Raw genomic sequence first — 14698 nt, 5'->3', positions numbered from 1 at the left:
CTTATTGTGACGGGAGAGTAACTACGGAACCCTACACTGAGCGTGGCCCGACATGCTCTTGGCCGGTTTTGTTTTGTGTATAAGTGCGCTTGAGACCGAGTCTGGAATGACGAATGACCTGTTATGTTAAAGAAAAATGACTCAGTATTTTCTACATTATTTTAGGAGCAACCGTGTTATCGCCGCAAGTTTTATTTTGTTGTTGGTGTTTTTGTCACATTTGGATAAAATTTGGCTGATTTGAAGAGCGGCATAGATACAATCACAATTAAGTATGTAATTTTTTTTTTGAGTTACTAAAATACTATATTTTTTGGTAACTTAGATAAAGATATTTTAAGATATACTTACGATGAATGAGCTAATATTGTACAGAGTATATCTATATACTAAATTTTATCAGATTCTGCAGAAAAAAGGACAAAAAAATAAAAATAGGCTCTTTATTCCCTTCTCGGTTTTAGTAGGTAATATTCATCTATCAAATTACAGCGTTTTTAGTAAAAGGGCATTTCAGCTAACTCGCGGACAAATACTCGTAGACGAGCAAACCAGCAGACAGGTGGAGGAGCAGAGCCTCGCGCAAATAATATAGTTCCTTAGTTGGTGACAGAACTCTTAAAACTGCGGGTATTCTAATATTGTAAAATGGAAAAACAACACTTAATAAACATATTATAAAAACTATATTTAAAGTTAATCAGCAGTGAGGTCACAATTTCACGTAAGTGTCATAATCACAGATACTTTCACAAAAGAACAAAACTCCAAGGTCTTCCAGTGCGTTGGATCCGGAATTCCAAAAGTATGTATATAGACTCTTGAGCATGATTCGGGTGTAGGCTGTTTCCGAGCTTGTGTCCGATTTTATTTCATAAAGAACCGCTTAACCTCGACTGGGACGCCTTGCAAAACTTAGTGCGCGCCACCGTAGTTCTGAAGCGAATTGTGAATCCCGGTATTGGTTGGATTTCGTAATTACGAAGGATTGGATATGTATTTGGATTCAGAGATCTGCGTTGATTTTAAAGCGACGCATAAGTATGGACTTCCGGAATTTTAGATCAGCCGGATGTTGGATTTAGACTCGTGGTTTAATCCAGATGTTCACTCCTTGCGTAGCCTTAAGTATGAGAGCACCGCATAGATCCGGATCCGGTCCAGGGGCCAGCCGGAACCGTCGGACGATTGCCGCCAACGTCACTTTCATTTCCATCATTGCGAATTTTTGGCCTGAAAGTAAAGCGAATAGTAGATTAATCTCAGCTCTCTGCGAGTTCAGTATAATAATGCTTTCAGGGCGCTGCTGGGGTTGTCACGTCCACAGTGCATCCACCATGTTCGCGGAAGCATGCGTAGACAATTTCAGTGCTGAGCTGAGTTAAATACAGACTTACGGAAAGAAGGCTTAGTTTCCCCTCTAAGACTAAAAGTTAGAGGCAGTCACTGCCATTGTCAATGTCAAAAACCTGGGCTCCTAAATATTGCAATCGAGATAGAGCTAAGATGAGGATGAGGTACCTACGCAGTTCCTCGGCCCAGTGCTAAAAGGAATCCAGTTATACTCATTCCCTGACTAGGATGCCTTCAGGTTTGAACAACTGGTGGTCTTTGAAGTGGGCGGGGTTGTGTTGCAGGTATTTGATTCAAAACTGAGCTGGTACTCATGAGGTTCTTGGAACCAGTTGCTTTTAAGTGAAGGATTTTTTTAAAGCTAGTGTCCTCTCTAGATGAGAAGGTCAGAAGGCAGTCACTGGCGTAAAAATTAGTTCTTGGTACTAAATTGCTAAAAGAAAACCGTGGGTCCTAAGATGAAGATAAGGTACCTATGCAGTTCCTCGGACCAGCGCTGAAGGGTATCCAATTGTATGCGTTGCCCGGCTTGGCCGTCTCAAAGAATCTCTCAGGATTGAAGAGCAGGGGATCCTCGAAGACAGCAGGGTTGCGCTGCAGGTGGAAGATATTGAGGATCACGGAAGTACCCTTGCTTAGGTGGAAATCCATTACATCTGAAATATCGGGATGTCAAGATTATTACTACATAAGGATGAAAGGCTTATGCAGGAAGCCCTGCCCTATTTCAGTTAAACGTTGAAAAGATTAAATATTTTGAGTAACTAGAGTTTTTTTGCCAAAAAGTAACTAATAAGACACAGACTAATACTGGATTCAAACAGACATCGTGGATATATACAGAGAATGTTTTATAGTTAATTTCTGAGTCATAATCATCACTTTCGCTAAAAGACCGTTGTATGCTGCCTTCATTCAACTGTACCCTATGATATTGACCAGATCGTTAGTCCAGTTTGGAGTTAAATTTAAAAACTCTTTGAAAACGCTGAAAAGCTCTTTGAGTGACTTTGAGCCTTCTAATATTTATACTCCTTATACTTATCCTGGGGAACCTCACCTACGTCTTGTGTGAGGCGTCTTTGGATGAAAGGTACAGAGGGGTACAGTCGTAGTGCCTCCTTGATAACGCATTCCAAGTACTTCATCTGTTGCAGGTCTCTAGAATTAAATCAAAAACGTTAGCTTGCAAGGTAGACATCTCAGTATAAAACCTATAACCACATATCACGTCTTCCTCTATTTAACCCTCCCTCCATACTAATTTCACAAGAGAACATAATCAATAAATTCACACCATTGAAGTCAACAGATCATTGATGGTTCTAGGAATTTCCAAACAGTTAGTCCAAAGAGCAGGCCGCCAGCCAGTAAATTGCCATAAAGCCCCATGTAACTAGATGGTTCAAGGACTAGCATGCAATATTCCATACATTGCTAACTAGAAAGTAGGAACAATGAATTCAGTCGATCGACCAAATACCGCAATGTATTTCTGCCAAGTGGTTTGTAATCATTCAAAGTTAAGAACCCAACAATGTTCTTTAATAAACATCTTCTCTCTCTCTTCACTGGCTCAGTGACCCAAACAGGATCTTGGCCTCTGACACAAGAGAGCGCCTCTCTGCCCTATCCTGCGCCACTTCACGCCAGTTGGGTATTCCGAGGGCGAACAGGTCTTTTAGGACTTCGTCGCTCCAGCGGTATCTGGGACGCCCAGACGGACGTTTTCCACCCGGGTGCCCCACATACGCTCTTCTCACGGCACGATCCTCTCCCATCCTCTCTAGGTGACCGAGCCAGCGGAGTCGTGTGGCCTTGATTTCGCCAATTAAACATCTTAGGTATTATGTAATTGAAAGATCAATCTTACGCATAAGTCGGTTCTCTGGTCAAGTCATCACCGAAGATAGACTTTTGCTCTTCCAATACTTTTTTCTGCACTTCTTCGTGTTTAGCGAGGCAGTACAGAGAAAACACGATGCCTGATGCTGTTGTGTCGTGACCCTGAAATAATTCAGCTCTTTTAAATTATGGACATACATATGGACATACAATTAACTCTGACAAACTCTTGATAACTGCTTGTCAGTGTCCCTATTCGTCATTTTTGTATGTATAAAACAGGGATTGTACAAACGGTTTTATTTAATGGTTATATGGTTATACATACGGCAAAGCCCAACATATTCGAAGAAAAAAAATTAAGGAGTCTATTGACATTGACAATATTGACATGTATTACCGGTCATGGTTTTTAAGGGTAACATGTTAAATACAGGTATTGTTGTCTAATGGTAATGGCAAAATCGCTAATAGACATGAATACCGTTATTGATTATACCTAAGCTTTAGTGATATAAATAGTGAAACACAACTATGACCGGTTATACCTAATTTAAAACCGGTAGTCAGAATACCGGTAACACGGTGACAAAATTTAACAGATGTATTTTTCAGTTTCTAAACAGTTTTTGACATTAAGCTTATTTTACGGTTTAACGCACTGTAACTCGCGCGATAAGTTTCCGAGAGCCTAGGTTTCCATTTTCAAGCACTAACAGTGCATGGGCAGCGGTCACGATATCAATTCTTGATTAGGTATTGGTCTTACATAGATTTAAAGATGTACTTGCCTCGAACATGAAAGTGTCCACCTCCTCCCTGACGCTCTCGTCACTGATTGGCTTCCCGTCCACCTCCGCCAGTAGTAGCAGGTCCAAGAAGGCATATTTGTTCTTCAAACCTACGAAACACAAGTATACATTCAGGAACTAAGGTCATGTGGGGCAGTTGGGAAGACCGTCATAGTTACTTTATTGTGAAACTTCGTTAAGCTTCCCACTATGTTCGCTGTCCTGTCCGGTATCAAGCTGGCCATCTCAGTGATTTACTAATTGTGTCCAATAATATAGGATAGCGTCATCCCATGCCTTATTGTAAAACGATCTTTTACGCGCGCAATTCGGACACTTAACCGAGTAGCGATCGAGTTAGATTTGTTTCTTTGTTCTTTGAGCGAAATCACAAGGGCCACGCTATATGTATTGTGTTACTGTAGTTTGTAATAATCTATGTACTATATACCTAATATGTAATTCTTTTCTTTTGTGTGTCAAATTCTATACTGTCGAATTAGGATAGCCTGTGGGTACTCGTAATAATGGTTGTGTGTATGTAATAAACAAAATAAAATAAATCTACAAACTTAGCAATATCTTCATTGTTTTTTATCCCAACTTTCTCTCACTTTCCTGTTGCCTTTTTCGTTTCTATGACTTTCCTGGAGTTTGCATAATAGCTTCAGGTCCTTATCGTGTCGTGTACATAATTTATTGTTAAGCTTCTTTAAAATTTCCACTGTTTTTTTTGTCCCGTCCTATATCAAGCCCAGCCAGGTGGTCACTGTATCATTTATATGTAAAATTTCTTCAAACTTACCAATATCTTCATTATTCTCTATCTTCACTTTTTCATTCTCCAACTGATTTCTCCTCGTCTCGATGACTTTCCTCGTGTGTCCGTGCAGGATCTCTAGGGCTTCATTCTGTGTCTTCTTGTAAGGTGAAAGGCTGAAGAAGAAATCGTTTCCGAGCAGCACATGACGCATGCGGAGGGAAACTATCTCGCTTAATCTGGAAAAGTAAGAATATCATCAGTGTCATAAGTATCGCATACTCGTACATTTACCGCTGAATATATTTCTCGCCCCGATGCCCTTACGCAATGGTTCTTTGTGACCTTGATAAGATCGTCGATCTACTTTATTGGCCTTTTCTTGCTGCTACCGCTCCGTACCGGTTATGCGATAACAAGCAACAACAGTTATCGGGCCTACGCGCCATAACATGATCTGCCTTTTTCAATTTCATTTTTTTATTCATAAAATATACATTTTACATGTCAAATTTGTAACAAACAACATATATAAGTTAAATCATTAAATAGGTACATATTTACGTATATTATTAAGTCAGTAAGTATTATGTAGGTACATTTTATTCTCAATCATTCTTATTACAATTTTTTTTATACTACGTTGAGTTCTGGCAACCTTGTTGAGCCCCCTCGTTGAGCTCTGGCAACCTTGCTCACCGGCAAGAACACAACACTATGAGTAGGGTCTACTGTTATTTGGCTAATAATACTAGAGCCTAATTTAATTTATTCATTGAGTACTACCAAATTTCAAGTTTTGCTTTTAATTGACGTACAAAAGGATTATAGCGTGCAGCCTGCTTAATTGCTGGAGAGATTGCATTGTAAACCTTAGTACCATTGTAGTTAGGACATTTTTTGCCTTAACGAGTCCTGTGTGCGGTAAGCTCAGCTCATGTCGCCGTCGGGTAATGGAACTGTGCGCATCAGCGTTGGTACGAAAGAGATGAATGCGTTTTCTGACGTATTTAGCCAGTTCTAGGATATAAAGACTTGCTACTCTTGGTAGTTAGGATTTTGTGATTTCTGAACAACATAATAATATAGATGCTATGGATTGAAAAAAAAAAAACTTACGTTTCGATGGCTTTGACATATTTGGATTCACTGTCCTTTAGAGCGTTGAAGGAGACTCCCATGATAGATTCTGAAATGTGAAATTTTGGAATAGAAATACAAATATTTTTATTAGTAAACACAAATCGAGACAATTTACATATAGGTAATGGCCTCATCTCAGCATGTTGCTGGAATGCAAGTAATAAACAAATCTGATTATGCTCAAGTCTTCATAAGGCTTGGGACCGAGTTAAACTATATAAAGAAACGGGTTTATTTCGGTTTCATTCCAAAATTTTCTTGAGAACGTGTACGTTTTAAAAATAAATAAATGCCCCTACTAGGCTGCTTCGTAGGTACTACCACTAGACTAGGTTTGAACAGTGACTTGGTCTTGATGAGCATAATGATGACCGGTCTGGTCTGGTGGGTAGTGACCTAGTGACCATGTGAATATGAATTAAGCCGATGGTCCTGGTGACATTATGGTGGTGACATTTGTTTGCGTGATGAGCACAGATATTTGTTCCTGAGTCTTCGTCGCGTTGTCCCGGCATTGTGCCACGGCTCATGGAAGCCTGGGGTCCGCTTGACAACTAATCCCAATATTTGGCGTAGGCACTAGTTTTTACGAAAGCGACTGCCACCTGACCTTCCAACCCAGAGTATCGGTTTTCTATGTATTTAAGTATTTGTATATTATATATATCGTTTTCCGAGTACCCACAACACAAGCCTTCTTAAGCTTACTGTGGGACTTAGTTAATCTGTGTAGGAAATTAGGAATGTCCTATAATATTTATTCATTTATTTATAATGAGAACATACCTGTAACATTATCCAAGGCAGCTAATGCTATAATCGGGAACAGGTCAAATGGGGTCCCATCAGCTCGCTGCTGCAGCTTCTCCGTCAGGACCCTGGATGTCTTGATGAAGACGGGCAGGAAGCTCGCCAGGATATTGAAGTGGAAGGCTGGGGTCAGGAACTTGCGGTGGGATTTCCATCGGTACCCTGAATGAAGTCATCATGTTAAATAATAAATGTGGCTTTCCATAAGAGAAGGGTTCTTATGCTCCATGTGCATATTAAGGAACGTTTTCATAAGAGAAGGGTTCTTATGCACACGGACCCTTCTCTAATGAAAATCCACAAACAAATATTTGGCAACAATCTTACAAAGACCAATCTAGCCCCAAACTAAGCAAAGCTTATATGTACTATGAGTACTAGGCGACGATACGTATACATACTTATACAGTTATATCATGAGGAAGCCGAAAGATTTTAACCACGCATGTCTAAGGCCAAAAAGAGAGAGAAAAAAAAAAATTTAAGTTAATTTGGCCAAAATTTATTTTGTTTTGCACTACGAGTAAGTAACAATAAGATGTTTTTTTAATTGGTCTAATTTGTAATTGTGATTTTTAATTTAAATTTATTTTATTTCATTTGTAGTTTTAATTGTAAGATGTTTATGGACTCTGTCTGAAAAAAAAAAAAATATTTTAAACCTAATTGAAGGTAATTTATAATTGCGTAATTTACATTTATATGTAATAGTTTTCTTAGTAATGTAGGAAGCTTTAGGCCTATTTTAGTTCATTTATTTTAGACATATTTGTAAAAGGCTGTTTGTTTTCTAAAAAAAAAATCCATAACTCATCTAATATTCGTGATGAACATAAAAAGAAATACCCTTACCAGGATTCGAACCCGGGACCGTCTGCTTCGGACACAGGTTCACTAGTTCACCGACGATGCTACGAGTAGAAGGCCGTTAAGTTAATGATAAATATTTTCTGAAAGAATTCCCTAACCATAGAGACTACGGCGATTGCACGCTGCATCGCTCCGGTGTGCGAGCGAGATATCGCTATATGTGCATAGCGCTGTCTCACTCACACCGGAGTGGCGTGCGGAAGCACCAGTGTGTGATTCACTTGATGGTCTCATCGGAAGATCAGCGCTAGAAGTAGCATCATGCTGAGACGGGAGCATATCGTGGCACTTTCACCTTGCTATGTTTAATCTTTTGTATATTTTTTTTCTTTTCTGTGTTTGTGTTTATGAATTTCTATTTTTTTATTTCTATAATCGTTTAAGACTCACCTGTTGCCGTGAGCAGGCCCTGTCCCAACCACGGGTGAAGGAAATTATACGATCGGCCTTTTGTGATTATCTCCGTACTGGATATGATGTGCTAGGGAAAGATAATGTAATAATGATTTCCATTCCAATATAATAATATATTATATAGCTCAATAGCGTGTAGGAACAGGGCACGTCTCGCAAATCCACTCGAAACGCTAAAGCCTAGACCCAGGTATGTCCTTAAACTACGTCCAAAAGAGAGTTAATGCATTGTGAACGTCATCTCGCTTTGTGTGGTAAGGCACAGCACAGCGGATGTCATTCTAGATCTAGAGTAGAGCCCAACTAGGGAAGTACCTCCACCTTACAGACCCTACTCATAGTGTTGTGTTCCTGCCGGTGAGTAAGGTTGCCAGAGCTCAACGAGGGGGCGGGGTGTTACAGTTGGCAACGCGCATGTAACACCTCTGGAGTTGCAGGCGTACAAATACCATCAGGCGAGCCGTATGCTTGTTTACCACCGACGCCGACGTAGTATAAAAAAAAAGAAAGGCCAGGTCAAGACCACCCTAAACTGGCGAGAGATGAGGAATGTTATGAAAGTGAAGATAGCGAGCAGAGAGAGAGCAGAGCCACTCTACTCATCATAGTGTTTTGTTCCTGCCGGTAAGTGAGGTTGCCTGAGCTCAACGAGGGTGCGGAGTGTTAGGGTCGTTAACGCGCATGTAACACCTCTGGAGTTGCAGGCGTTTATAAGCTACGAAGACTGCTTACCATCAGCTGGGCCATATACTTGTTTGCCACCGACGTACTCGATGGAGTATTGAAAAACAAAACAAACCTGCCACAGACTGAATATAATTTTAAGTATTAAGCTATTAAGTTTTGCTTGTTATACCTACCCTACTCAGTGTCCATGTTGTGACAATTTAATTTAAGATAACATCTGTATATATCATCGACTGCAATAAAGAAATGAAATGAAATGAATCTCACAGGATGGATCTCGGGCCAGAGGAAGACCAAAACGTAGATGGCGGGAAGACCTAGACACATATTGTGAAGAGTGGAGGGATGCAGGACAGGACTTAATGGCGGGAAAGAGTGGAGGCCTTAGGTGCTTACAGGCTAGTAAAACCCGAACCAATGAATGATGTTACCTCGACATATTTAGGATGTGACAAGACGACGTATCTCTCATCCAGGATCTGGGCAAAGGCTGCGTCGTTGTAAGCCTCCGCGAACTCCCCGAACACTCGAATTAGACCTGGAATGGTACAAATGTTACAATGTAATTGGGAAGAACAAAGCTCCTTAAGAATAAGAGCGTTTTCACAGTGTCTGATCCGATACCAAATGTAGGATCCCACGTCCGAAAATCGCGTCACTGCGTTGGCGCAAACGTTGCATGAGCAGCAGCCATAGAGTTGACTACACGCCGACGCTCGGGAGACGCTAGTGGAGTCGCTCTTAGGAAATAGGTTATTTCTAACACCATCCCAGCTCTTTGAAAGGAAAAGGGATAAAAATATGTCTTAATGTCGCAAATTGTCATAGGTTTTTGCCTGGACTCTTCAAAATAAATAAATCATTGGATAGTTTATTGAAATAAAATCTTATTTAAAAAAAAATTATCTACTTTTAAATTTATTTTATTTTTATCTGTTCATTTCATTTAATGCATCATTATCACATGTTAATTTCTCTGTCGGCTATCATTAAGAGCCAAAGTACTTTCTCGCCAAAACGAGCTCATGCTCGATATAGTTGGGTTAGGGACCAGAATCATCGGCTTCAAAGGCGTATTAATATTATTGCATGATTGTCCATTTACATATGTATGAAAATTTTCAACTTCAACTTCGCAACTTCAACATTTATTCAGCAAATAGGCCACAAGGGCACTTTTACACGTCAACATGGAATTTACATACAAACAAAAACAAGCACATCAAGAATTAAGTATAAAATACAATTACAAAATATAACTAAAATAATAATAATAAAAAAACAAACAGATACAAAAAAAATCTAAAATTATTTAGAGGTGTAAATATCTCTAAATGTCAGAACTAAATGACTAGTATCCAATTATCCTTAGAGATATATAGTCTCTAAGAGTCAAAATTCCGTATAATTAAAACATTCATTAGGATAAAAGAAACATACGAGAGCCGAATGAGGTGTCTCTCTCTCTGTATAATAATGTAATGTAATATACTCTATAAAGTTAGCTTAAACAGACCGTCTCCACAAACAGCACCCGTTCACGAGTATGACGCGTATCTCAGCCATCGCCTCCCTCAACCTTCATTCGGGAAAGTGGCGACCCGATCAACGACGCCACCGTAAGTAAAGACTTTTAAGTCTTACTCCTTCTCAACTTCATCCGAAACCGGGAAGTGGGTCAAATTTAACTTGCAAGATTTGACCCGTACAAATATACATACACATGCATTACAATTTAAATAAAAGCTTGTAAAAGTAAATCCCACCTGCAGAATCCAAGCCGATCAGCCGATGTCCATAGCCCACAACAGGCAACAATGCCGGCCCGTCAAGCTTACTCTTTCTCTTCTCCCGAAGCGCATTCACCCATGTCACCAACACATATGTTACTAATACACCCAGTAGAAGTAAAATAAGCATTTTCTAGCACTGAATCTAAATAGTTCTTCAGTAACACAGTTGACCGGAGATAGACTTTGTGTCGTTGTACTATTGGTCAAATTACCGAGGTAACAGTACCGTTAAACCATTCAATTGTAGTCCAATACCTACTGCAAACTATTTAATTATGGTCCACAGTTTCGATATGGTCAATACGGTTAAGTGCAGCTGAGGGAAAATAATTTTGTGGCCTTAACATTGGGGCCTGTTTACACATTGCTTAGTGTTTGCATATATACATACATACATATAATCACGCCTATTTCCCGGAGGGGCAGGCAGAGACCACGGATTTCCACTTGCTACGATCCTGACATACCTCTTTCGCTTCCTTCACTTTTATAACATTCCTTATACACGCTCGCCGGTTTAGGGTGCTCTTGACCTGGTCTTTCTTCAGGATTATCCCGATTTGATCAGAGAAAATCCCCCGAGATGTACCCCTACCAGCTCCCTCTTCTACTTCTCCCTTGCACACTCTCTTTGTTAGCGTTCTTTCCCTCATTCTTTCCACGATTTCAAACCATCTCAACCTTTCAAAGGAATAAGTTCGCCTTTGTACTTCTTACTAATTGTACGTTACTTTTAATACGAGTATATACAGAGAGTTTACTACTACTACTACCTTTCTTAGCGCACTTTATTTTTTCCTTTCTTTCTCCTCCAGTTTCTTGCTTAGTGTTTATTGGGAGTTTATTCTTCTTCTTCAGTCGTTTCCTTCACGCTGCGGATCGTGACATTCTATTCCACACTAAGCGTATGTACATTTTCATCATTATAAAACTCGCAAATAAATACGCACATAATGAATGTGTAAACAAGCCGCAACGTGAAACCCAGACACACTCATCCGTACTGACATTACGTAATTAAGTATCAAAACCAATGTCATTTGTGGTTTAGTGCTAGCTATTTTTAAATGAAATATCTTGCCTGTGAGCTGCGCAATTTAAATAACGGTCACGTCTAAACAAAGATATAAAGAAATCAAAACAAAAATAAGTAAAAGGACACAACACCAGACAAAACAAAGCTTACTGAACTGCAAAGGATACAGAGCTAATCGCATCTCCACAAACAAAAATATTCAAGTTAATTTTAGATTTTAAGGTAACACTCAACTGTCTATAAATGGACCTTATATCATTCCACTAAGGTTCACGAAATATCAGTCAATACCATGGACGATGGTACGTACACGGTAGAGTGTGGAAGTGGAATGAGCTCACTGATTAAGTTTGCTTGATTTTTACAGTGTCAAATTTATGCCCGTTTTAATTGGACCGCGTTATGCAATATCAAATTAAGCGCCAAAATAAATAAAAATACGCAGATAACCGCATAGTCTAAGCATGATGGCTATGCAACTCATTAGTTCTAAAATCATAATAGGTTGAATTTAGTGACTTATAAGAATTTGTTAAAGCTTATCCACAAATCCGTTATAAAATAATTAAGATTTAGGTGCAAAAGCTACTTCTGCAATATACACAATATTTTTTAAATCTCAATACTGAATCAACCTCCTGTGATGGATGCTCATTCAGAAACCACCACAGACACCAGGTGCCCACACTGTTTTACGTAAAAACAAATGGTACTTAATAACGACAAAAATAATTAAACGGAATAAAGAATTTAACGAAATTAACTTTATAACTTCTAAACAATTATATGTAATGTATTATTCTTTCAACTTTTATAAATTGTGTAGGTAATACATATATGTATTACTACGGCTTTACAGCATTTTCACCTTCCCCGATACGATATCGGATATCGTAGGGATGTAAAAGTGTTTTTCTGTATTTATTCATTCATTTAAGAAATCATAGCTAAAAAAATACAGGTAAAGTAAAAAAGGCGGACTTCATGCCATAGAGTACTCTCTAACAACTGTTCCCATAGGGGCCATCCGACATATTTTTGTTTGTGTGCGTTGAAAACTGCTGAGGGGTAGGGGGCGCGGCGGCCCGATATTGCAGATAGCATTCTACATCCGATATCGGATCGGATAATGTGAAAATGCTCTTAGAATAAAATTGTACTAACAACATTGCACTAGTAAAATGGAAAATAAACATACAACAACTAATGAGGTACGTTCATTTCGTTCAGACTTGTCCGCACAAGTGTTGGTGCGAGCGTAGTGCCCGCGCGAATGACAGCTAAGCATTGACATATATCTAAGCACGGGCCTTAAGGGCACTAAGAATGCTGCTAGTTTAGTGGTGTCACTTACGAATTCTAACGCAACTAGCTGCGACCAATCGCGTGCGTGATGCTAACTCATCAACCAGTCGCGTTGTGGCGTTATTTTTTACGATTGGTTCGAATTCGTGTGCGTGAGACCACTGTACTGACATTCTTATTGCCCGTAAGGCCCGTCCTTAGATACGAGTATATTATGTCAATGCAGCTAATTGATATAATTCCAATATTATTCTAATAAAAGTTTTGCTTATATTTTATTTGCATATTACAACGGATATTTATGTTATGAATAATTAGTTTTTTAAAATTTAGATTATTTTTAATTTGTTTAAGTATCTATTTTATGTTTATATTTCTTGTTAATTCTACTCTGACGATTCTTTTTAGGAGATAAAATATTATATTATATTATTTAAACTATATTGCACAATAAAAATAAGTACAAATGGTGGACTTAATGCCTTAAGGCATTCTCTACCAGTCAACCATACGGAATTCTTCCATGTTAGTTTGTAGTTTTTGACGACCGTGATGTGAATTCTTATAATTTTGGCTTAGGCAAAATTGTATTGAAAGTTATATCATGTAATAAAATAATCTAAATGTTCAAGTTCAAGTTTAAATATACTTTATTCATGTAGGCCTAGCAACAAGCACTTATAGACAATATTACATATAATTATCTTAAGCTAATTATCAGAGCAATTTATTGATGTTGTAAATATTATTCCATATTAAATTTGTATAAAACTAATGAATATAATTCATAGATCAAATTTAATACTAAGAGTTTCACAAAATATCGTCATACAAAAAAAAACAATTGTATAAAAAATACTAGTCTAGAATGTTTCTAGAATAAATTCTAAATGTCAATAAAAAATAAAAACAACAAAGGAAGTATATGCAATGTAATCTAATCTAATATCGGTTTTATGTCAGTACGCGTTCGAATTGGCCTGTTAGTGTCGCTTGATCACTTGTTACATAAGGCAGTCCAATTTAAGTATATGAATGACCTAGAGAAACAAGTTTTGGATTTTTATAATATTTATATCGGTAGGCTAATGTTTTGGTTGTAGTAAAACCACATTTGTTATTTATTAAGTACTTAATTAATTATATAGCGTAGATATGGTAATGAAGTATAGGTAGTTCGTGTCATCCACGACGACGCGCAGATTTGTCAAATCTAACCTGTAATTACATGACAATACGAGTCAAGGCAGGCGTCATCGTGAATGACACGACACGATATTTATTGTTCGGAGAACCAACAGCTATAAATTGTACAATAGTTATTATTAGTTTTTTTTTACACGTATTATATTATATACTGAACAAAGAAACCAAAACTTATTACGTTAATCGATACAATAATATGCCAACACATACAACTCGCTCACTCAAGTAATTTGTCTGTTAGAATCCGTCTTATAGTTGTGATGTTGCTATTAAAAACGTCTATATCCCGCTCCTTCGTTAGTTCATTTAGACTTTTACCAGCTCGTAGTAGAAAGCTATTCTTTCTGTAATTACGCGATGAAAAAGGAATTGAGAGGGGAGGGAAGTATCTTTTAGACCTAGATGGAGTATTGAAGGAGAGCTATATATATTTATGTTTCACCGTAGATTAGAGTTTTTACAATATTTGTATATTAAAATAAGATTTTTGACAAAAATTTCATTTTAGATACAAGATATTATCGCTGACTGAATATACAACGAGTACTTTTCAACTAGTAGGTACTCATCGAGACAATTCTGACAAACCCAAACACAATTGACTTCCCTAACAAACTGACTAAGGAAAATTCCTAGTAGCTAACCCCCTTATTCATAAACGTCTACTAAAGTTAACAAGCCGTTA

At 38.2% G+C, this 14698-nt stretch overlaps 1 protein-coding gene across 1 annotated transcript; it reads right to left on the bottom strand.

Moving 5' to 3' along the window:
* Window positions 1-663: 663 nt before the first annotated feature.
* Window positions 664-10660, bottom strand: LOC133517394 (cytochrome P450 4d2-like). The gene is made up of 11 exons (XM_061850696.1): window positions 10440-10660; window positions 9105-9211; window positions 7963-8053; window positions 6679-6864; window positions 5869-5938; window positions 4795-4988; window positions 3990-4099; window positions 3227-3360; window positions 2414-2514; window positions 1827-2009; window positions 664-1233 (listed from the first exon to the last, which is right to left on the bottom strand). Exons 1-11 carry the CDS (start codon window positions 10591-10593, stop codon window positions 1082-1084), a joined length of 1482 nt encoding a protein of 493 aa, XP_061706680.1. The 5' UTR covers window positions 10594-10660; the 3' UTR covers window positions 664-1081.
* Window positions 10661-14698: the final 4038 nt, after the last annotated feature.

The sequence above is a fragment of the Cydia pomonella genome, chromosome 4 (genome assembly GCF_033807575.1).
Source record: "Cydia pomonella isolate Wapato2018A chromosome 4, ilCydPomo1, whole genome shotgun sequence".
Taxonomy (NCBI): domain Eukaryota; kingdom Metazoa; phylum Arthropoda; class Insecta; order Lepidoptera; family Tortricidae; genus Cydia; species Cydia pomonella.
The sequence above is the reverse complement of the archived record's forward strand: the minus strand, read 5'-3'. Positions and strand labels throughout refer to the sequence as shown.

Bases quoted from the DNA above. Each gene is read 5' to 3' on its own strand.
- LOC133517394 (XM_061850696.1), bottom strand. From the start codon at position 10,593: ATGCTTATTTTACTTCTACTGGGTGTATTAGTAACATATGTGTTGGTG. The intron at 4,100-4,794 runs GTAAGTTTGAAG...TGTGTTTCGTAG, and splicing joins AGAGAATAATGAAGATATTG to GTTTGAAGAACAAATATGCC. The intron at 1,234-1,826 runs GTACCTTATCTT...CTTTACTTTCAG, and splicing joins TGGTCCGAGGAACTGCATAG to GCCAAAAATTCGCAATGATG.